Source organism: Medicago sativa, chromosome 2 (assembly GCF_051527215.1).
Source record: "Medicago sativa cultivar Bolivia chromosome 2, Bolivia_mono, whole genome shotgun sequence".
Classification (NCBI taxonomy): Eukaryota; Viridiplantae; Streptophyta; class Magnoliopsida; order Fabales; family Fabaceae; genus Medicago; species Medicago sativa.
The window spans coordinates 83,029,866-83,054,437 of record NC_140750.1 but is presented as its reverse complement, the minus strand read 5'-3'; the positions used below and the strand labels follow the sequence as shown (position 1 = coordinate 83,054,437).

At 33.5% G+C, this 24,572-nt stretch overlaps 1 protein-coding gene across 2 annotated transcripts; it reads left to right on the top strand.

The window, feature by feature from the left end:
* Positions 1-19,999: 19,999 nt before the first annotated feature.
* LOC146951585 (metal transporter Nramp1-like) lies at positions 20,000-24,411 on the top strand. Of its 2 annotated transcripts, none has more exons than XM_085747587.1 (14): positions 20,000-20,108; positions 20,367-20,498; positions 20,955-21,033; positions 21,144-21,184; positions 21,283-21,361; positions 21,449-21,553; positions 21,773-21,882; positions 21,982-22,163; positions 22,254-22,323; positions 22,460-22,633; positions 22,743-22,847; positions 22,957-23,088; positions 23,483-23,578; positions 23,847-24,411. In XM_085747587.1, exons 2-14 carry the CDS (start codon positions 20,376-20,378, stop codon positions 24,186-24,188), a joined length of 1,638 nt encoding a protein of 545 aa, XP_085603713.1. In that variant the 5' UTR covers positions 20,000-20,108; positions 20,367-20,375; the 3' UTR covers positions 24,189-24,411. The 2 variants fall into 2 exon arrangements, with proteins under 2 accessions (XP_085603713.1, XP_085603714.1); XM_085747588.1 differs by having other exon boundaries at positions 20,000-20,168.
* Positions 24,412-24,572: the final 161 nt, after the last annotated feature.

Sequence of the window (24,572 nt, the reverse complement as noted above, 5' to 3'; positions counted from 1 at the left end):
TACTAGGTGGTGGGGAGACCATGATATTTTCCATTTCTCTTCTTGGGTGATAAAGTGCGTGGAGGACAACACAGAATTATGACTCCCACAGTCGTTAACAATGAGCTGTATGCATGTCCTATTTTATTAGTGCAACTACAATTATTTATTTATTATTTATATGGTTGTAAATATCATATGGGTCCTCCTCGATCCAGAAGATAACATAAGCTGACTCAGATCATACACATTTTTCTTCAAATGATGAGGCTCCAATTGACGTGATGTTGCACACCCCTAATAATCATATGTTTTAAAATGAATCATGCTTTAAAATCAACTTGTCAACTTGCCTCAATATGACGCATCTCTCCTCAATTTTCAACCTCACTTCTTGATATGCTTATCACCAAATAAATTAGGATAGAACATCAATAATTTTATGTTATTTCAAATGATAAGGTGATTTAAAGTCTAGCTGAAAGGGATATGCTTAGGACATTTCTAAATTTTTTATTCTTGTTTCAAAACTTTTACTGTAGTATTATTTTAGGACACTAATTAAGTATAATTTTTTTGGTTGCCTTATCATAAACCAAAAGCCTCCATTAAATAAAATCTACTTTAACTAAATAAATTGAAGATAGATAATTTTATGTATGTTTAAATTTATTATTATTTTCAATACATATTTCCAAAACTTAAATGATCAAAGACGGATAGTTGTTTTGCATGAGTGGATGAATACAATTTAAGAATCTGCGGTGTTCCCCTAAAAAGGAAAGAATATGTGGTGTTAAAAATAAAACGAAAAACTGGGAACGACAATCTAATTTAGTGGTTGCTGTCAAACTAACGCATTTACAAATGTATCCTTTTGTTCTGAATTGTGATGCACGGTTCAACATGTTGAAAAGAAATGAAGAAAAGTCAATAAGTATGGGAATCCTTCCACCATTCGTATAGCTAAATGGCTGATTGTGGAATTGCCAAGTTTTTACTCCTTTCAAATAATGTTAATTTATGGCAAGCAAATTTTTTAAAACTCGATCTCCAATTCAAGGATTGACGAATCCAATAGACCGATTTCACCATTCACTAGCGGAGACCTGGATTAAAGTAAGTAAAGTTCAGTATAGATTAACCCATCGCGGGGACATTAAACAAGCTTAATGCAACAAAATTAAACAACTTGAGAAAAAAAATCAATTAAAGAAGAGTAATGCTCAGTGGTGCAAAATATCATAAAACAAAATTTGACTATGATATTAATTACTTATTTTACTTCAAATCACCGTGTATTATCTTAATTCGTGTATTATTTTAATTCGAGTGGAGTCCATCTTTGCTCCATTTTGCTTAACTCCATTTACTCCTTTTTAATACACAGATGACTGCCATGCGGAAAAAATAAATCTATGGGTTGTAATTAAAAGAATTAATATAGTATTCTTTGATACACCAGTACACTTCCATCTTCTCTCCGCATCTCCTTCACTGCCGCCCTTCCTCTCCTCCTCCTCCGCCGCTGCCCTTCCTCTCCTCTCCTCCTCCGCCGCCGCCGCCGCCCTTCCAAGGGTGTTGTTTCCACACTGGAGGTAAGTTGACAACGTCAGATTCCAATGGTGGCAACAACAGACCAGCATCGAAGGTGGATACAGCAAAGGCAGCCATGTTCAGGAAACTTGAAATTTAAGGTTTAATTGAGGGAAACTTTATCTAATTATAGATCTGTCGGGATGTTATACCCTTTCTTCCTATCGAAGCTTAATTGAGGGAAACTCAAAAAATTGCTTCGGTGGTGTTATAGACCTGTTTGTTAATTAGGGGGTTATATTCAGAGGCGGAGCCTTTATGGGCTGGGGGGTGGGCGACGGTCCACCTGGAAAAATTTAAAAAATTAACGATCATACATCTATTTTGCGAGATTTTATACAATTTTGTGTCGGTTTTAGGTTACGGTTGATTCAAATTTCCGCAAAGTGTTGTAGTGGTCCATCCGAAAAATTTAAATAATTCAATTATAGGTCTATTTTGCGAGACTTTAAACAATTTTTCAACCGGTTTAATTTTCGGCGATTTCATAAGTGGCATACGTGATTTTTTTTTTGAAGGAGGTGGCATACGGATAGCACTTGTGTACCATAATGTTATATAACATTGGCCAATTAAGGTGTGCCACGTGGCACACCTTTTAAAAAAATATATCAAATAAAGCACTTATAATGTGAGAGCTATTGACCTCTCTCTCTCTCTCTCTCTAAAATTTTAGCTCAGACCTCTCTCTAACTTCTCACCAAACAACCATCGTCTAATCCTCCCTCTTTCCAAACTTAACCACCGCGATGTAGCTCTCTCAACCGGTGGTGCGACGGGAGCTGTTTCTCCGCACCACCTCCTCCCTCTCTTTGGGGTTTTCACTCCTTTCCTTCTGCGATCTTCCGTCCCCGTCACCGTTCATCCGTCGTGGCCAGCTTGCATCGCCGTGTTTTGATGGTGTGAGGATGGTTTGATTCGGATTCCTGTTTCGGACTAGGGTTCGGATTCGGTTTTGGGTTTTCTGGTGTTGGTTGGTGGATTTTTGGGTGGTGAGTTGGGTGGTTCTTTGCCGGGTCGGTGGTGGCTCTCTCCCTGCCTTCCTTCCTGGTTCCAGACATCCTCACCGTTCAAGACCTTTGATCTCTGATCCTTTCAGATCTGCTGAGATCTGCAGTTTTCTTGGCTTCCGATTCGCCGTCTTCACGCTGGTGGTTTGGGGCTATTTTGGTGTTTCTGTTCTTGGTTATTTATGTACTGTGCATGTTGTTTTTGTTTGTATTGTTTGTTCTCTATTTTTGTTTGATCATAGATTGGGTGACAGGTGACGTGGCCTTATTTTACGGTGGTTCGGTTACGTAAACCCGAAAGGGTCTGTTACAAAAACCCGAAAGGGTCTGGTTCGTTTAACCCGAAAGGGTCTGGTCACTGACGTATTGGACTCATCCCTTGATCTAAGTTCTTACGCGTTGCTTGCTCGAAAGAGCTTTTATGCTTGTTGTTGAATCAGGGAGCTGTTGGCACTTGGATTTTGTACCGTGTTGGCGGTCGATCCATTCGCCATAATTACACTCTAATTGTTCTCTGCAGATGTTCACTTTTCATTCTTTTTTTGTACCGTGTTGGCTGTTGGCACTTTTCATTCGCTGAGTTGCGCCTGTGATTAGTGAATATTTGTTAGGATAGATTAGAGTAGACCCACTTAGGCTGATTTATCACGATGTATTCCCATTTGGGTTTTCCTGGGTCAGGTCATATGTCCCCCCAGTTTTTGTATCGTTTTCTTTTCATTTATTATATTATCTTTTTGCTTAAAAAAAAGCACTTATAAAGTAACATTAGTATGTGACACACTCTTATTGGCCAATGTTATATAACATTGGTACCTTTATGGTACACAAGTGCTATCCGGTGGCATATGTGACTTATGTAATGCTTATACTTGACATGTTAGCGGAGATTTATAGACCTTCAAATTTGCATGGGTTTCAAATCTCCTGCATATTTTTATGTCAACTGAAAATTCTCTCAGTTAATAGTTGTACTGTTTAAAAAAAGTTTCATAATTTATAGTAGTTGTAAAATATGTAATTATTTAAGTATCCACCCTAACTTTTTAGTCAAACTTTATCATTTCAACTTCGTGTTTAATGCTTATTACAACTATAATTTGTGTTTACATATTATAATTTATTTTAGTGGTCCATCCGTTCTTTTTTTTCTAGCTCCGCCGCTGGTTATATTCAATCCTATTGCATTTGCATTATTGGGAAAATCATATGAGTATATGCTATCTAATTTCTCCTCTTTAATTGATTGTCAAATAATCGAACGATTATCTGGTTCATTACACCTTTTCTTTTTTATCTGAAAAGAGTGACGGAGGTGGCGGCGCCGGCGAGAGGGAGAGAGATGGGTGATGATGAGAAGAAGAAGAAAGGTTGGTGTGTTGTTTCGGATACAATAGAGGAACAAGTTTGTTTTTTCTAAGGTTTTAATCTCAGCCCTTTGTTTTATTTTTTCCACTTGTCACACATCCATGACTTGAAATGGGGTAAATTGAGGAAATCTAAATGGAGCAAAGATGGACTCATCTTAATGGGGCTACTATATTATTACTTTTTATTTATAATATAGTTTAATGCATCCATGTTCCATGCATTCTACATAGAGGTGCAAGTCTAGTGCCACAATATCAAATTCGTTGGAAATTTTTGCACCATATAGTATAGCAGGACTCATTAAAGAATGGGGTGCTATGCTATGGGCATACTGAGAAGGAAGAACAGACAGGCGAGGGAGACCAATAGGACTAGGAGGAATGATTACGTGCTCAAGAAACCATAGAATAATTTTAGAATCATATGCTCCTTCCGTCCTGCAATAGATGACTCATTTGAAAATGTGTAATTTTGACCTAACTTACTTTGACCATATTTTTTTACTAATATACAAAGATAAATAATATCATATAAGATGTCGTTAGATTTGTCTCGATGAGTATTTTCAAAATATCAAATTTTCATAATTTTTTCTAATATATTATTCAAGATGTTTACGTTCAAAATTATGCATTAGTATGCGTAATAAAGTCAACTGTGTTAAGTATTATAGGACGGAGAGAGTATCATTTTGTGACACAAATGTAACTTATTGTTTTATAATACTCCCTCCGTTTCAAAATGAGTGTCGCTTTAGCCAAACAAATTTGTTTCAAAATGAGTGTCGCTTTCAGTTTCCAATGCAATAATAACTTTTTCTTTTCAATTGTACCCTCCAATTAATACTCTGCACACTAGTTTCAAAGTATTACTTTTAAAACTAACCAATAGTTAATAAGGATAATTTGGTAAAATAACCATTCTCTTTCTTTTAATCATTGCATTTCTTAATATGTGTGTAAACACCTAAAACGACATTCATTTTGAAACGGAGGGAGTACTCTGTTGAGCGAACGACATACAGTTACCTGTCTTTAAAGATAAAATGATCTATTTTGGGGCCCTATTTTGGAAGCTTAAAGAACAATTTGCTTTCCACAAATGCAGCTGACATATTCCTTCAACTACACCTATTACAAAGCCCAAGAAATTGTCACATTCATCTCAAGAGATGATAATGAAGAGCTCGTCCAACCTTTCCTAATCACCATTAAATAATTCCTTTTTTTTGTTTGAATTCTGCTCTTCACCCAGCACAAAACACTCGCGCCCTGCAGTGTTGTCGAAAATGTCCCTGCGCTAGTTAACTAACGCAAGTGTAAACCTATGCGCTAGTTAACTAACGCTGCGTTACTTAAGTAACACATGTGTAAAACACTGCATGACTTAACTCACGCAGGCTGCGTGAGTTAACTCACGCTGGTAGCAATATCAAGATTTGCCTTTTTCACTTTTTGTTACGCTGCACTCAATTTATTTTTTTAATTCAATTCCAATTGTTATTATTTTATGTTGCTGCAAGTTAATACTCAATCCCATTTGATTTCCTTTTTGCTGCACCTGCAATTCCATACCTATTGTTGCGTAATTAAATTCTAAATAAGTTGTTGTTGTTCCATATTAAATTGTTAATACGGTCAACAATATTGTTTGCCTTTCAATTGCTTGTAATTGATGTGATGCGTGAGTTAACTCACGCTAGGCAAAAGTGGAGTCATACTTTAAAAACTCATACCACTTACAGCAAGCGTAGAACCTTGCAGTAAAAAAAGGATTAGAAATTTGCAGCTTGACAGCAAATTATATCTCTTCTCTTCATATATAATTTCACCTTTGCAGCAAATTTGATTTGCGGTGCCATTTTACTATTCCCAACCAGATTTCGTGAGGCACACCATGTTCTTGTTTAAAGATTGATTCACAAATTTGAGCTGAATTTGAAGAAGTTTAATGATGACTAACTTTTAATTTGGAGAGAAGGAGAAATATGCGATTGAAGTGAAGTGAAGGGAATGGAATAAGGAGATACCATTGGGAAGGAGAATTGAATGGAAGGGAAGAACAAAATATTAGAGATGTGTGGGTTGCATTGCTGTTTGCCTTGCGTGAGTTAACTCACGCGGCGTTAGTTAACTTGCGGAAGGGCATTTTTGACATGGCTGCAGGGCGCGAGCGAAAAACGCAGGGTAAAGAGCAAAATTCTTTTTGTTTTTAAGAGAACCATTAAATAATTCTTGAACCATCCTTTTGTAACAAACTTGCATTTTACCATTTCCACTAGAGTTTATGGTTGTCCCATTATTCTCACTATATTTAATGAGTTAAATCTAATGGTACTATAATAACACATAGTCGCCTTTCAAAAAAAAAAAAACACTTAGTCACATACCAATGGTACTAAAACAACACAGTTGACTTTACTTAGTGAGTAATAAGCTATTAGCTATTTTTCACCACGAGCTTATAAGCTATTTTTCAAACGCTATTCTAAGTAGCGTTTGAGTTTATAGCTTATCATATTTTCTGCCATTTTTACCCTTATTGTTTTATCTAAAATCCATTTTTACCCCTTTATTATAATTTAATTCAAACCTACAGTTCCGTAATAAATATGCATCCCTCGTTATTATTATCTCTCTTGCCTTAGACCATCCACAATGGAGCTCCCTTATTTGGGTGCTTAAGTGGGTCATACATGTACACATCATTCATTTTATAATTTTTTAATGTCAATAACTAATAAGCACTCAATTCCTCCAACCTAGCACCATAACAAAATTTATTAATAGGTCTCACTAATAACTCAATATTATTACATTTCTAAAAGAGTCGTGTTATTTGAACATCCATATATGTGACAACTTTTGTGACAACCAAAATTTTACAAAGGAAATGAGATATTGACACAAAAACCAAAGCAATGGAGAGAGGAAGTAAAAAGATAATGTGAGTATGAGAGAGAAAGTTGTCACAAAAGTTGTCAAAAATGGTTGTTCAAATATCATTTCTCTTTCTAAAACACTCATTTATTTCATTTGAAAATATTAAATGAAATTCACACAAAATGAAGAGAGAGAAGGTCCTTGTATAGGCACCTTTCTCTATAAGCACCAATAAATATCACTCCACAATAGGGATACTTATTTAGCTCGGTGCTAAATAAGTAAAGCACCCACCATTGTAGATGGTCTTATGTTGCTGACAATATAACTCCATTTCCTCAAAAAAAAAAAAAATATACCTCCATTCATTTATTTTTGACAAAATAGCTCCATTTATCTCTCTTGCCTTATGTTGTTGACAAAAACTATATATACCTCCATTGACAAAAAAAGTATATATACCTCGTTATACTTAAATAAAATTTTTAGTGAATAAAATTTAATTTACAATATAAATGATATATAAAATTTATAAATTTCAATTACTTTTAAAAAAAATATTTAAATCAAGAATTCCTGAATATTTAAATATCAAGTTTATTTTAGAGTTAAATATCAACTTATATAAACTTTATTATGAATTAATAATACCCTTTTATGTCATTTTACATTTATCAGCTAGTTAAACCGCTAATTTTACCAAACACTTCAATTAGCTTATAAGCTAACAGCCATCAATCATCAGCTATAAGCTATCAGTCATCAATCATCATCTATAAGCTATCAGCTAGCTTATCAACTATCCGCTATTTTTACCAAAAAGAGCCTAAATCTCACTTCTCCATGTATTCTGCCAAATACCTTTTGTATCACCAACTATTTGTTTAAGATCCTTACACGTGTCTATTCTTGCAATTCTTGCACATACCCTTCGCAACATATAACAAAGCCCTTTTAAAAAATCTAGCGAAGAAATTCAAATATATTAAAAAAAATGAGGGGTTAGTTAATATATTCGGATGAGAGATTTGAACCCGCAATTAGTCATTTCTTAACATTTTTTTTTGAAGACATAAAAATGGAATATATTAACACTAGTGATGAACCACTTCAGCACAAGGTGTACCAAAGGGTCACCCCTATAAAAGATCAGTCATACAATATTTACAAACCAACAAAAGGTCAGTCGATACCCAAACAACGCATAGGGTCTAACCACCATCTCTGAGAACCGTACACATAATTTACGTTATTAGCCTTAAGCCACCAAAACGAATGAAATTTAATTTTCTCTAATAGTTGGTCTATAGTGGTTTGGGTATTATTGAATAATCTATTATTACGGTCATTCCAAACCAGCCAGACACAGAGCAACCAAATGAGCTGAAGAAAAGATGTGCGTTTCTTCGAAGGACCTGTAAAATGCGTGAACTGCAAGAAATGATCAATAATATTGTAACGCCCGTCTTAATTATTTGATTATTTAAAAAATATATTTATATATATAATTTAAGTGATTTTCATGATTGATATGTGTGAATTTTATGATTCATGAAGTTGAGTGGTTTATATGATTTATAAATGAATTATGTGGGGTATGTTGTTGTGATGAAGTTGTTATGTTGTTATGACTTATTTTATTATTAAATAAAATAAGATATGATAATTAAAATAAAAATATTAGAAGTTGGGCTGTGATGTGTAAAGAGTAAGTTTGGAGGTGAGAAGAGTAATACGAAAAGATAAATAGGGCAAACATAAGTTAGAAACGTTTTTACGTGAAACGCTTTTGGAGAAAAGTGAGAAAAGTCAGAAAAGAGGAGAACTAGAGGGAGAGCTGCGATTTCATCATAACCAGGTAAGGGTGAGACTAATTTTCAATATTATTAAGGGTATAATTCTATAGGATGAATTTAGCATGATTAGGTTAAGTTTTGGTGAGAATTGAGAATTAGGTTTAAGATCAATTTTGATGATTGAATCATGAACAGATGTTAGATTGATGCAAAATTAGTGTACAGACCTTAGATATTACTTAAGATGATAATTAGATGCTATTTGGATGAAGGAATCATGAATATAGGTGAAAAGTTGTGATTTTTAGGTTTCTGGCCGTACTGACATTCATCGCTCGCATCTGCGAGCAAGAACACTCGCAACTGCGAGCTAGAACCCAGAGCTCGCAACTGCGAGCAATGCAACTCGCAACTGCGAGTGACCAGTAAGCTCGCCATTGCGAGCAGAATAACTCGCCACTGCGAGTAAGGACTTAGGAACCCAGAATGCACGTTTTGCTCGCCATTGCGAGCAAAGTTACTCGCCACTGCGAGTTAGGCTGTTAGTCGCCCAAAATTGTCCCGATGCGATCCTTTCGCACTTGTATTCTTGATTTGACCTTAGAAGTAAGTAAGAGAGCTGTTTAGGATACTTTCATAAGCTCCAGAAGTCTGTTAGGTGACTGAGATTAGTAGTGTTGTTGCATGAATGTTATTATGATGTTTTATGATACTTATGTGGATGTAATTCATTCCTTAGATGATGTTAACGCATTCAAGTGTTATTAAATGTTGTATCTTGCTGCCGTTTCCTGCTATTGACTGTTAGTGTCTTGATGTTGCATGAGTCGGTCTATGTTGTTGGAATTTAAGAAGTTGTCCATGATTATGAGTCGTTTGAGTTGTTCATGTTGTTGTCTAAGTTGTTGGAAGTTTGAGTTCATTGCATACTCATTAAAGTTGGGGGCTTTAGGCCCGGCAGCCTTTGTGCTCATTAAAGTTGGGGGCTTTAGGCCCGGCAGCCTTTGTGCTCATTAAAGTTGGGGGCTTTAGGCCCCGCAGCCTTTGTGCTCACACGTTGAAGAGCCTATTATGCTCATTTTGTTGTTGAATGGTACCACATGCATTTGCATATCAAGAAGTTTCATGTTGTTTAAGTTGTCAAGTTGTTGTTGAGTTGATAGAGTTGCATGGTCAAAGATGAGTTGTGTTGTCAAGTTGTTGTTGAGTTGATAGAGTTGCATGGTCAAAGATGAGTTGTGTCGTCAAATTGAGTGTTAAGTTGATTATGATTTGCGATGAAAATTAGTAATGGTATTTGATGATTGTATTTGTTATGAAATGAAAAATATGCTAATTGTTAATTGTTGATATGTTATTAATGTTTAAGTTGTTAAATGCATTTTATTAGATTATATGCTTAATGTATTGATTATGAAATCTCACCCCTTCTGCGTATATGTTGCCTCGACCGTGGGTAATCTGCAGGTAATAAAGATTAGAGGCGTTCATGAGTGGACTCTTCACTTGGTGTCTAGGTGCTCTGATACGTAACGGGATGGGGGCTTGCTTTTACTTCTATTCCTTACATGTCCCTTTTATGAACTAATTTATGAGATTTTCCAATAAGGCCTGCGTGCCAAGACTTTTAAATGTTGAACTATTTTCCGCTGCAACAGTTTAAGATTTTCATGATGTTGAATTTGAAAGATAATTATTATTATCTGTTTTGAGGTGTTAAAGTAGTGTGTGACATTCCGTTATGAATTAAATACTCTGATTTTAAATGAAATTTTTATGTTGGGAAAACGGGGTGTTACAAATATCATAGGGATCTACACCATGTACTCCAATCCAAGACCTGATATGCTGCCATAACACTCCAAATCTATCACAATGAAGAAATAAATGATTTGCTGATTTGTCATGACCACACCCAGCTACACAACGAGCTGTCGCAGCATTGAGCAAGCCACGTCTAACAAGATTAAGCTTAGTTGGCAACCTGTCCCGTAACAATCGCCAAGCAAGAATGGAGACCTTCAAAGGAACCTGTTTATGCCACACAAGATCATTCAACCCAATATCTGGAGGGTCATTTTGAGCTGTCAAAATGTGATAAGCACCGTGCACCGTGTAACCCCCTATAGTGTCAGGGTCCCACTGCCACCTGTCAAGAACATCAGACTGCAAAACAACATTTAAAAGAGAATGACTACACTCCACGACCAACTCTTCCTCCCACACCCACAATCTCCTCCGCCATCTCCACGCCTCTCCACCAACCTCCCACCCTAAAGCATGCATATCAGCCACCGTACACATCTTATTAATTGCTAAATCAAATAATCGACGAAACCATGTACGTAAAGGAACATCACCTAACCACCTATCGTGCCAAAAGAGAGTACTAGAACCATCTCCCACTCTCTTCGACACCCTCTCAGCAAACCATCCCCCCTCACCATCACCTATCCCGTCCCTAATCTTCACTACTCCCTGCCACCAAACAGAACCACTCCTGCCCCCATCCTCCAACCTCCCTGCCTCCTCACCATAACGCGCCCTCAACACCCTATACCATAAACCTTCTCTATCCACCAACAACCGCCAACACCATTTGCCTAGTAAAGCAATATTAAACTCCCTCATCTGCCTAACCCCCAGACCTCCATAAGCAACCCAGGATATTTTCCTGTTCTCCTCACTCCCACCCCAAAAATTTTTATTAAAAATAGATTCAATGATAGAAATGATACCTGACGGAGCTTTGAAGAAGGAAAGAGCATATACAGGCAGAGAGGTCAAGACAGACTTAATAAGAACCAACCGGCCCCCAAAAGAGAGAAACCGACTTTGCCACCCCGACAATCTAGATTGAATGGATTTCAACACAGGATCCCAAAATGCTAACCTCCGCGGATCACCTCCAATAGAAAGGCCCAGGTACTGAAAGGGAACCTTGCCCACTTTACAATTTAGGATAGAGGCCGCCTCAAACAACCAAGACTCTTGAATATTAATGCCCACTAGCATGCTTTTATTAAAATTAACCTTCAAACCTGACATCTCCGCGAACAGAGTCAACACCGCACGCAAGGTGCGCACATTAGCCCAACTCTTTGTACCAAGTAACAGAGTGTCATCTGCAAATTGCAAGTGAGACACAACCACCGAGGAAGATGTACCAACTGAATACCCTGTGAACAGATTATTTGTAACCACCGACTTCATCATTACATTAAACCCCTCAGCTGCTAGAAGAAACAAAAAAGGAGAGAGAGGGTCCCCTTGGCGCAACCCCCGGTGCATAGAGAACTGATCAGTGGGGCTGCCATTAACTAGAATAGAAGCTGTAGCGGTTGTCACACATTCCTTTATCCATTTTCTCCATAAGACCGGAAACGCCATTTTCCCCATCACCGCATCCAAATACCCCCAATCCACAGAATCGTAAGCTTTTTCAAAGTCTACTTTAAATAGCATCAATTCCTTGTTAACATTAATTGCGGGTTCAAATCTCTTATCCCAATATATTACTTATTAACTAACCCCTCATTTTTTTTCCTTCTTGTTTTTTTTTTTTTTGAGTTAATGGTGCTTTACCCCCCTGTAATATACGCTATTTCCAGGTTTACCCTCTGTAAAATATTTTTTTTGATTTACCCCATGTAAAAGTTTTTTTCCAGAATTGAAAAACTTGATGGTAAATTAAAAATCACTATATATACATTGATTATGGCTGAAAACAAATCGAGCCAAACTTGTTTAAGTTTGAATCGACTTAAAGTTCAATTTGAAATTTGACTCAAGTTCTATATAAACTTTTTATTAGTTTGAGTTTCACTCATTATAAATTTACGAATAACTCAATTCAACTCGTTAGGTTAAGTTTGTTTGCTCGAATCATATACTCCCTCTGTTTCAAAATGAGTGTCGCTTTAACCCATTGCACACAGATTAAGGAATGGAATGAAATAATCATTAGACATAACATTTTTACTAAACTGCCCTTACTTTATAAGAAAAAGACAAACTTAAAGTTGCATTGAAAATTGTGTGAGAGAAAAGTTGGAGAGGGTAAAGTTGGAAGAAAAAAATTAAAGTTGCATTGAAAATGTAAAACGACATTCATTTTGAAACAAATTTTTTTGCCTAAAGCGACACTCATTTTGAAACGGAGGGAGTACTTTAGAAGTCAAATTTTTCTTGTTAAAAAAAATATTTTTTTAGATCTTTACCTTTTTTTTAATAAAGATAGAGACAAATATAAAGTTCAAATCTGCATACACATCCAAATAAATATAGAAAACTAAAAATAAGTTAATTACGAACACCCAAATAAAAGTACAAAAACCAGCCAAAGCTAGTACAAGTAACATAGACAAATAAGTTAATTACGAACACCCAAATAAAAGTACAAAAACCAGCCAAAGCTAGTACAAGTAACATAGACAAAAAAACAGACAAAGTTCCATAACTAGTATTGATAGATCAAAATATTCTCTTACTTCCAACATATATTATTGAACGAACTCATGAATCAAAGGAATAATCTATAACTCAAGTTTCAATTATTTAGTTAACGAATTTAATTTTCAGCTCAAATTCAACTCATTTTATTTGTGAAACAAGTTTAACAAATCAGTTCCGAGCTATATTGGAGTTGACTAGACTCATCGTTAACCCTAATGCCGACCTCCACATGGTAAACATACACGTTTTCTCATCCTTATTTCGTTTTGCTTTCTTCTTGCTCTTTTACCGACTTGGTCGGCATAATGCTTGCAGCTACCACCTTCATTAATTTCTGCGAAAAATTATCCTTTAACTCTAAACTCTCACAACTGCAAAAAATTATCCTTTAACTCTAAACTCTCAGAAAAATATCTTCATAAAGTACTGTGTTTCACTGTTTTTTTTTTTTTTTTTTGTTGGTTGAATTCTAAACTCTTGCACTAGCCGCTCCTTTTGTGTTTTGGGGTTTACTGTGGATTTTGATAAGAAATACTCATTTCCTGGCTCTTGACATTTTCTTTGGTTTTGGTTCAAACTTCAAAAGCAAAGAATCTGCTAAAAATGGATCAGTCTTTAGCCCACAGCCATGGACCATTACAGATTGGTCCATGTCCATGCATGTTATGCCCACTTCTATTACATGGCCACAAATTTTGTACAGTGACAAAAAATAAAGATGCAAAGAATTTGAAAGTTGCTCAATAAATATCGCAATTTCACTTTTAATCAGTGCTAACTTCTGATCGACTGTTTAGTGTAAAATTCGATCGAATTATAACTCTAAATATATATTTTTTTTTAGCAAAATGAACAATTTTAAGATGTGTATTAAGTAACCATCAAAGAATTTGCGGTGCTGCAATTTAGAATGCGAATTTGAGCCCAATAAAGTTATCTGATAGGAACCGTTCATTGAGTTGGAATAGAGTTGTCCTTTTACAAGATCTAATATTCCCTTCCATCTCTAATTATATGCATGAAGAAGGAAAAAAAAATCCTTAATGTAAAAACTCTATGCAAGTTATTTTGTACTCCGTCCCGCAATAGATGACCCATTTAAAAATTTGCAATTTTGACCTAACTTACTTTGACCATATTTTTATACTAATATACAAAGATAAATAATATCATATAAGATGTCGTTTGATTCGTCTTGATGAGTATTTTTAAAATATCAAATTTTCATAATTTTTTCTAATATATTATTCAAGATATTTAAACTCAAATTTATACATTGGCATGCGTAATAAGGTCAACTGTGTCATGTATTGTGGGACGGAGGGAGTATTTACTATGTGCACTTTTTCCTATACATGTCCTATATTAGTATTATCAAATTCTTTTGACAGACACCAACTGAACCAGAATTTATCTTGAAAGACTAAAATTTAAAAGTAGACACTTTACTTATATATAAAGGAAAATGCTAACCGTTGTCCTTGGGACATTGGATAAAGTACTAAAATAAATAATTTTGCATCGAAAAGTAGTGTAATTATTATTAAGAAAAAAGTAAAGACTTGTATTTTTAAGACAAATTTTTTATTAATGGAATCCTTAATCATTACCCTTAGAGCATGGATTAACAAGACCCATGTATAAATAATACTTCATACCATATTAAATTTAGGAAGATATATCTATAAGATGGATACATCAAATTTTCTAACCTTTTTAATCTAGGATATGATTAAATAAGTTTATAGTCCTTATAATTATCTTGAATTTCGTTTTAGCCTTTCTAAATTTTTTCAACTAGCTGTGGTTTTTTAAATATTCTTAATCACGATGTTTGGTCCATGTTTTTAATAAAACTCATGCATACCCTTAACTTTTTTTAATGAAATTTTACAGAGATGTTTGTAATATTATAACAATATCTTCCACATATTTTTTATGCTTAACAAAATATGAATTAAATATGAACTTTTATGCGCTAAAATCATAAAAACTCAATAATTTATCCATTGTTAAAATATTTAAAATTTTACTAGAGACAATTTGTTTTTTGGTCAAGTAATTTGGTGACCATAATTCACTTTTTAAGGTGAATAAGTAAAGTGTATGGGGTTCGAACTTTAGTCCATATTATTAATAATGCATTGTCCTTGACACATAAGACAATTCGATAATATAGTAAACACAACTGTTAAAAATAATTCAAAATTTTTAAGTTTAAACTTGAGTTTACTTTTTTTTTTGGTAGTGGTCGGGGGTTGAACCCCGGACCTTGCATATTTTATGCATTGTCCATACCAACTGAGCTAAGCTCACGAGGACAAACTTGAGTTTACTTATAAAAAGAGTCCAAGGTTCATTAAAAAAAAAAACTTGGAAAACTAGATTTATTGAATTTTTTAAAAAAATAAATTAAAAATAAAATTGGATATATTTATGAGATACAAATTTATTTAAACAAAACATATGTATTTAGATTAGAGGGATTACTCTCCACCAAAAAAAAAAAAAAGATTAGAGGGATTACTTGTATAAGGTTCAGGCATCTCCTGGTTTTTATATTGCATTTTTAGTTTGATAAAAAAAAAAATAGATTAGAGGGAGTAACAAACATGTGTAGGGTAGGACCCGCCCAGAAACCTAGTCACACAGCAGCGTGATACTCTTTTTTTGTCTTACTTATTTTCATTCCTTACGGCATTTCAACCTAGAAGAACATGTGGTCAACTAGATTCTGGAACAATGTCCTTTAAATCATGGGTCTCAGCATGAAGCTTTTTATCTTACGTGGCAACATACCAACGCATGCTTTTTTTTTTTTTTTGCAACGAAATGGTTCTCCTATTTTCTACCTCACCACACCTTGTGTGGTCCTAATTTCTCTAATTTATCCCTTCCCAAATACAAAAAATATATAGTACAGTTTTCATATTCATTCCACATTCCTCTTAAAAAAAAAATTCATTCCACATCAAATATGATAATACATCTGTGCTATTTTGAGAAGAATTATTCTTTCAATTAACAAATTGTATTATACTAATTACACATAAGTATATGCCAATCTTTCAGAAAAAAAAAACTCATACATGAGTTAAATGGCAATCAAGAGTTAACTTTTTCTCGTTAGTTAGGATTGATTATATAGATCAAACTGAATTTTGTTTTTTTTAGTCTTTCTCATTTTTTTTTTGTTTATTTGTACTTTCTCAATACCAAACATAGCTTAGAGAAAATGAAAATATATTTCAAGCTAGTTGTATAATATTAAAAAATTGTTTAAAGATAAATAATAAATAATGTACACTTTAAGCTAGCTTGATCGGTTATAATGCAGAAGTAAATGGTTTAGAGGTAAATAATATCAAGCAAAGATATAATTTGTCATTTTGTGCAAATCAAAATTAAGAGAAAAAACTGAACGACAATTATAAATTTGTTAGTGCAAATTTGACGACAAATTTTGTTGTGTTTGTAAGAATTTTCCTTTATATATATATATATATATATATATATATATATATATATATATTTTTTTTTTTTTTTTTTCTTTTTACAAAAAGAAACACACATATATAAGCTATGTTTGGTATAGAGAAAGTGCAAAGGAAAAAAAAGTGAAAAAGAGTGAAAAATGGAGAAATATAAGAGAAAATAGTAGATTTGAAATATTATTTGATAAATTTTTTTTCCATAGGCTAATTAATATTAGTAGTTATGTTAGTTTTCACGGATAGAATCCGAGACCACCTTCTCCAAACTTCTTCAACGTCGCTTAACTCATCAACCATATTACCTACATGGGAAAAATATATTATTAAAACACCATAGAGAATTAAATCTAGGGCCAATAACATAACTGTTGATGCCATGTCAGTTAGTGTCATGCTGGTGGACTACTCTAAGGCTAAACTTTACCTTATTACAAATCAGTCCTCATACAAAATATTAATTACTTTTAATTTATTAATTTACTTGGTTTAAAATTAAATCATTTATTAATTAGGCTCAAATTAAATCATTTTTAATCATCCTCTTTCTTCTTCATCTGCAGAAGGGGATTTTACTATCTTAAATTATTGCATTACTGCACTCGTACTACAACTTTAATCAAGGAAATATGTTAATAAAAACCAAATGGGTCTTGTTTGAATTCGTAAATGAATCATTTTGATACATGCTCTTCAATTTTTGTCGTTGAATAATTACTGTATCCTCGTTGAATTCATAATCAAGGAGATATGTTAATAAATGAATCATTCACGAGGTTCCTTATTACAAAAAAGTGAAACCAATCTCTATTGATTTGATTAAGCAAGAAGGTTTTAGGGTTCGAGAATGTGAAAAGTATGGTTGGTGTTGGAGCAGATGAGTTTTGGAGAGAAAAGGGATGAACAAAATCGATCTGATGAATATGATAAAATTTTGGAATGAAAGGAACTGATGAAGATGAACAGATTCGAACTTCTGCAAATGAGGGATTCGAAAGGAACATATTCTGTTTTAGATGCATAAGCTTTATGATTTAAAAAATGAAATAATAATAATAATAATAATAATAATAATAATAATAATAATGTTTAATTTTGATTTAATCAGGGACTTAATTGCAATAAGTAAAGATATAATGACACCCTTATGGGCAAATGTGCAATGCACCATATAATTTGATGTGACATGGATTAAATATACAATGCTCAATGATTTGCCATAGAGTTAACTTCACCAGAAAAGTCATTCTCCTGACTTCAACATAAAATTTTAATTAAATCTATAGACATTGAGAAGAACATATTCCAAATGTCAAAACACCACCACTAGATCAACCCAAACAAAGTTATGTCTATCTATACATTAGGAAAACTAAACGGCATACACAGACACATAACTTAAGTTTTGCGCACTAATATACTCCATCCGTTTCAAAATACATGTCCAAGTCAACAACTTCACATATGCCAATGCACAATTTTGACTGTTTATATCTTTAATTATCTAAAGTAAAAAATTATAAAAATTTAATATTTTGAAAATATTTGTCGAGACAAATCAAACAACATCTTACATGCTAATATTTGTATTTATACATTAGTTAAAAAGTATGGTCAAAGTAAGTCAAGTGAATAGTGCACATTGCAAAAATTGGACATGTATTTTGAAACGGAGGGAGTATAAATAAAGGTCTTGCTAACAAGTGCCCTAAGTATATTGTTTATGGAATTCACAAAAAGAAATTTTATATTGAAAATATAAGTCAAACACATGTTAAAGTCATATATAACCGCACAATTTTCAATATAAAAATCACTATTTTTAGATACTCAAACAACGCCCTAAAAACATTTATTAGCATTTTCTTAGAAATAATGATCACCACACTTCTTTTATTATAATGTTATTTTTGCATCGCCATGAGAATTACAGAATTATATGCCTAGCATTTTCAGTCTTGCCACCCAAACCACTAGAAACATAGATCAAACTTTAATCTCCTTATCACTTTAATGTTTAGCTCTCTCATCATAACTACAAAACTAACTTTATATTCCTTAATAAGTTTATAATTTTAATGATAGACAAAAGTACAACTTATATAATGAATCACAAAGTATATATTTTGATCTGAAATATCAAAATAAGACATTTTTTTGTTTTCCCTAGTCCACACGCATGTGATGTGTCTAAATTTTAGTTTTTATAGAAAGATACATAAAAAAATTAATAAAATAATGATTTCAAATTTAACTTACTGAAGAAATCCTCGAAAAAGACTTGAGTAAATAAAAATGTAAATTTACTTATTTTATGTAACTAATGGAACATGATCCAATATTCACATATGTGAAGTAGAAACTGAATAATTGGATTCAATCTCATCTGTCCCACTGGCCTTATGTGAGAATGTGAGTGGGATTTGAGAGTGGGTAGGAGGAAATCAATATATAATATCAAAGAAACCTATTGGCAACAAAAAAATCTTATATAAGAATTTTATATCACTCAACGATGCCTTTTTTTTTTAAGCTTACTTTATAAAAAGTTTAGTTGATTCTTTCAAAAAAAAAAAAAAGTTTAGTTGATAAAATATCTCTACAAACATCTATGATATTATTTAATAGATATTATTTAATTGAATAACATGTAAAATTGTTTTACACTCCATCAAATTAATCTCTATTTTGTATAAAAAATTGTACTAAAAAAAAAAAGTCAAAAAGAAGTTATACCATGTACAAAAGAGAATATTTTATCTTTTTTTGGTTACAGAATATTTTATCAAAAAAGAGAATATCATTTTTTAGCGTGACTTTTCCCTTTTTCATTTTATCTCTTATATAAATTATTTTATTTGCAATTTAATTCTATTTGATTTAATTAAAAAAATTAATTTTAAAATATTTAGACAAAATTACACAATCCGTCCCTTAATTTAATTTTAAATACCACTTTCGTCCTTTTTTTTCCGATTTAATCAATTATGTTATAAAATATCATCAATGTTATCTTTTTTATAAAATAAAAAATAAAAAACTCATAAAAAAATTATAAAAAACTCAAAAACTTCGTTTAAAAAAGAAAAACTCAGAATTATTTACTTAAAAAAAAAAAACTTATAAAAAACTCATCATACTTATAACATAAACCCAAATCTTCATCATCCAAACATAGAACCCTAAATTTCATTGAAAAGTCACATACAAGATGATACGATAATATAAAAGATTAAATATAAAAGATTAAATCAAAAACAAAAAAGCGAAAGTATAACATAAATTTATAGATGTAGCGTAGAAGTTCCCAAAAATGAATGTGTAATTTTACCTTATTTTTATTAACAAAACCGAAAAAACAGACATGTTAATGCTGACTAAACACGGGTATATAACAGCGGAAGAAGTACAACTTCATTAATACAACAACTTCAGTTACATACTTCCACTCAGAATCCAAACAAACAACAAAAGACAAAAGAAGAGAGAGTGAGAAGGGTTCACTAATTTTCTGACCCTACATCTTTGGTACGCAATCTTTCTTTTCTTTTCATTTCAGTTTCAGTGATTTCAATTACATCATCTTTGGTAATGTTCTTGCTCAGATTTGTTACATGTGAATATGATCCTCAACTCAATTCACCAATTTTCTTCTTCTTCTAATTACTATTTCTAAATTCTAATGCATTTTAGCCTGCCCTGCATGTTGTTCATTCATCATAATCTTATAAATCTGCATGTTTGATTTTACTTGACTGAAAGATTTGCTGTTCTTTTTTGCTGCAGAAAGAGAATATGGCTGCCCCAGGTTGTTCTAATTCTGGACAGCCACAATTCATTTCAAGCACTGGAAACAGAAACCTTTCCAATGCTCCGCTTATTGACACCACAAATACTGATCAAATTGTTGTCCCTGATGTGAGTTTGCCTTAATTCTCATTCAATCCCTTATTTTTTTTATTTTTGTTTGGAAACTCAGTATCTGGCCCAACGACCAGCTATTGTGATCAAATTCCACTGTCCACTAACGGGGCCCCAAACTGAGTCCACAGCTTTGTATGGACGGAAACCCCTCCAAAGGAATGTCGCAAGTATTTTTGTTGTATTCTCATGTCATGTAGGAGTTTCAGGGTAAATGAGTTGAGTCGAGGTTTGGAAATTTACGCTCGAGTTGTTGTGAGACTGAAAACTATATTTCTCAAGCTTAACTCTTTCAAAACATTTTATTTGGTACAATTCTAACATTTTGTTTTAAGTAGAGTTCAACCTAGCTATCTACGAGCTATGATTGTAGAGTAGACTATATACTTCATCCAATGTCAAGAGTTGTTTGTTTGATAACCACCATTCATTTATGTGTTTTCTATTTTGCAGAGGACAAGCTGGAAAAATTTATTTGCATACATGGGGCCTGGATTTCTTGTTTCCATTGCATACATAGATCCAGGAAACTGTAAGATAAGATCACACTTTTCTTGATTTTCTTCTGTAGCAACTCTAATAAAAGTAAATAATAAATTGACATAATTAATATGCTTATATCATTCTTATAATCACTTGCAGTTGAGACGGATCTACAATCTGGGGCACAATATAAATATGAGGTGTTATGACTTATGATGTATTATTATAGTACTTATGATCACGAGGAATGACCTATGCTCAAGCTCAAGCCTTCATCTCTTTTTCACCATTTTTTCAGTTACTTTGGATCATATTGGTGGCATCATGTGCTGCTCTTGTAATTCAATCGATGGCTGCCAATCTTGGAGTGGTTACTGGTACTTTATCTGATAATCAGTTTTACTTTTAATAAAGTTGTGGCTGGTAAATTTCCTGATTCATTCAGTTCTACATGCTGCTTGCAGGAAAGCACTTAGCAGAGCATTGTAGAGCTGAATATTCGCGGGTGTCAAACTTTATTCTTTGGGTTATTGCTGAAATTGCCATAGTGGCCTGTGACATCCCAGAAGGTATTGAGATGAATTTAGCATTTTGAAATGTTTCAAATTTTTATTTATTTTCACAGTCAATAAACACACTACATTTTATAGGGATTTATTTAGTGCTTAGGATTGAGGCCAAATTTTTATAAAGCCTTAAGAACACTAACCATATTTTCCATTTTTCTTTCGGCTTCTCTTTCACTTTTGTTCATCTCTATATTGTCATTTTATTGTACATATATGCAGTGATTGGTACAGCCTTTGCGTTAAATATGCTCTTCAACGTACCTGTTTGGATTGGTGTGCTACTGACCGGACTCAGCACATTGATGCTCTTAGCATTACAGCAATATGGGGTAGTTTACTGTATTCATTCTATGGTTTGACATCATAAAGAGGTTTTTTTTCGTGTCATGAAGAGCAATATGAGCCATTTTTGTTTTGTTGTTGATCAGGTTAGGAAACTTGAATTCTTGATTGCCTTTCTTGTGTTTACAATTGCTGCGTGTTTTTGGGCTGAGCTTGGATATGCAAAGCCTGATGCTAAAGAAGTTGTAAAGGGTCTTTTTGTGCCGCAACTAAAAGGGAGTGGTGCTACTGGTCTTGCAATTTCTCTCCTTGGTGCTATGGTTATGCCGTTAGTTCTTCATCTCTTCTTTTGCCATTTTGTTTTCCTTTTCTCTTAAAATGTATTCTCATGCCATTATTCTATATGTACTTTCCTCAGCCACAATCTCTTCCTGCACTCGGCATTGGTACTTTCCAGGAAAATACCACGTTCAGTTCGCGGAATCAAGGTAATCATTTAAACTTTTGTATATACACTTATCCTTTTTCTCTTTCAACATTTATCCGTGATTGTAGTAATGTCATAAGTCTGTAAATTGTGGTAAAGCAGTATCAAATGTCATATTTAACAATTTTCTTTGACAGGAGGCTTGCAGATTTTACATGATAGAAAGTGCCTTTGCTCTTATGGTGGCTTTCCTCATAAATGTTTCTGTTATTTCTGTAAGTGGCGCCGTTTGCAATTCTCCGAATATAAATGAAGAAGATCAAATGAGCTGTCAGGATTTAGATCTCAACAAAGCTTCCTTCCTACTTAGAGTATGTGAAACCTGTTACTTGTGTATATTGTAAACTTTATATACAATTGTTATTGGTAAGGTAATTATAAAATTTTAGATGATAATTTCTGACATGTGCCATTACTTAGAATGTCTTGGGGAAATGGAGTTCAAAATTGTTTGGAATTGCTTTGCTTGCATCAGGTCAAAGTTCTACGATAACAGGAACCTATGCAGGGCAGTATGTCATGCAGGTAGACTATTTCATGCTTTTTTTTACCGTATTTTTTGTGTCCACTTTGAAGCATTGATAACCTTTTGATGTTTCTAATTCTTCCCCTGCAATTTTTTTTCCTTCTTTAGGGATTTCTTGATTTACGACTGACACCATGGATTCGGAATATGCTAACTCGTTGCTTAGCCATAGTTCCTAGTTTGATTGTTGCGGTCATTGGTGGCTCTGCTGGGGCTGGGGAGCTCATAATAATTGCATCTGTAAGATATCCTTGCCATAATTTTTTTTCTAGTTGTTTTGGTCCTAAAATATCTTCGAATGCCTTTTTACTTGACAATATGTCTATTACAAACAATATGTTGTTTAATTTGTCTTGTTACTATATCACGATAATTTCTCATATATTTGTAACTGAGCTACATTGTGGTCACAACTACTCATAGCTGCACTATTGGCTTCATCTGAGTTCAAAAAGGATTAAGTAGAGGCCGTGCACGTGGTTATATAAAGTTACATAAGCATCGACTTGTTCTTTAACAAAAATATTTGTCAACATGGCATCATTTTTATAATCCCTTTTCTTTGTGTATGCATTCATTTTTGTTTACAACATAACTGCTCTTCTGCTAAAGCCCTTCTTTGTCTACTGATCAGATGATCCTATCATTTGAGCTTCCCTTTGCTTTGGTACCACTCCTCAAGTTCACTAGTAGCAAAACCAAGATGGGTGTACATGTTAACTCTATCATGGTATATTTTCTTTCTTAACACAAATTCACTAAAGCACTTATCTGTCTTCTTTCTTACAAAATATTTTAGTTAAGTAGACTTCCAAAGAGACTTTTAAGCTTCCAAAAAGGTCAGAAATGGGCCTATGACAATGACAGATAGTAGGTCAGACTCGGGCCTTGCAAAACATAGCTTATCTTATTCCCGCCTCTATGACTAATATTTTGGAAGAAAAAGACTTTTGTTCTGTATGTTGTCTGACATAGTATTTACTCTATCTCAATTGCAGATATCCGCCATTACTTGGATAATCGGTTCTCTTATTATGGTTATTAATATATACTACTTAATGAATGGTTTCATCAAGCTACTTATTCATAGTGACATAGAAATTGTGGCCAAGGTGTTTCTTGGGATATTAGGATTTTCAGGCATGGCAGTATATTTGGCCGGTATAGCATATCTTGTGCTTCGCAAAAATAAAGAGGGTACACACCTTTTGGCTCTAACAGCACCTGAAAGTCAGCAAATGACAAATGAACAAGTAAATGGATCAATCTATTCTCTTCAAAGAGAAGACATAGTAAACATGCAATTGCCTCAGAGAAGTAGTCCAGCAGATCTTGACTGAAAAAATATTTGTCAGTAAGATTAGATTAGCAAGATAGATAAATAAATATCATCATTTTGTTAATTTCTAGAGTTGACAATAGATTTGTAGGAAACTGTCTTTTGACATCACTTAGGTGAAATTGCCAAGCTTTTGATTTTTCATGTGATGCCTATCATAATGGACTGATTCTAATTATATTGGGAACATGTGTGAAAAGGACCTGTTTTTTCTCCGCATTAAATCTTCTAATTGACTCTTCAGAACTTGTATATATGTTTGGATTTGTGGAACAAAATAGAGCAAATAAAATTAGGATGCAAATGGAATTGGGTTAAGTATTATATTTTCACTAGACCATCTACCCGTGCTGCCGCACGGGTCATATACATTGAAAATATAATA

Bases quoted from the DNA above. Each gene is read 5' to 3' on its own strand.
- LOC146951585 (XM_085747587.1), top strand. From the start codon at position 20,376: ATGGCTGCCCCAGGTTGTTCTAATTCTGGACAGCCACAATTCATTTCA. The intron at 21,362-21,448 runs GTACTTTATCTG...TGCTGCTTGCAG, and splicing joins CAATCTTGGAGTGGTTACTG to GAAAGCACTTAGCAGAGCAT. The intron at 23,089-23,482 runs GTAAGATATCCT...TCTACTGATCAG, and splicing joins AGCTCATAATAATTGCATCT to ATGATCCTATCATTTGAGCT.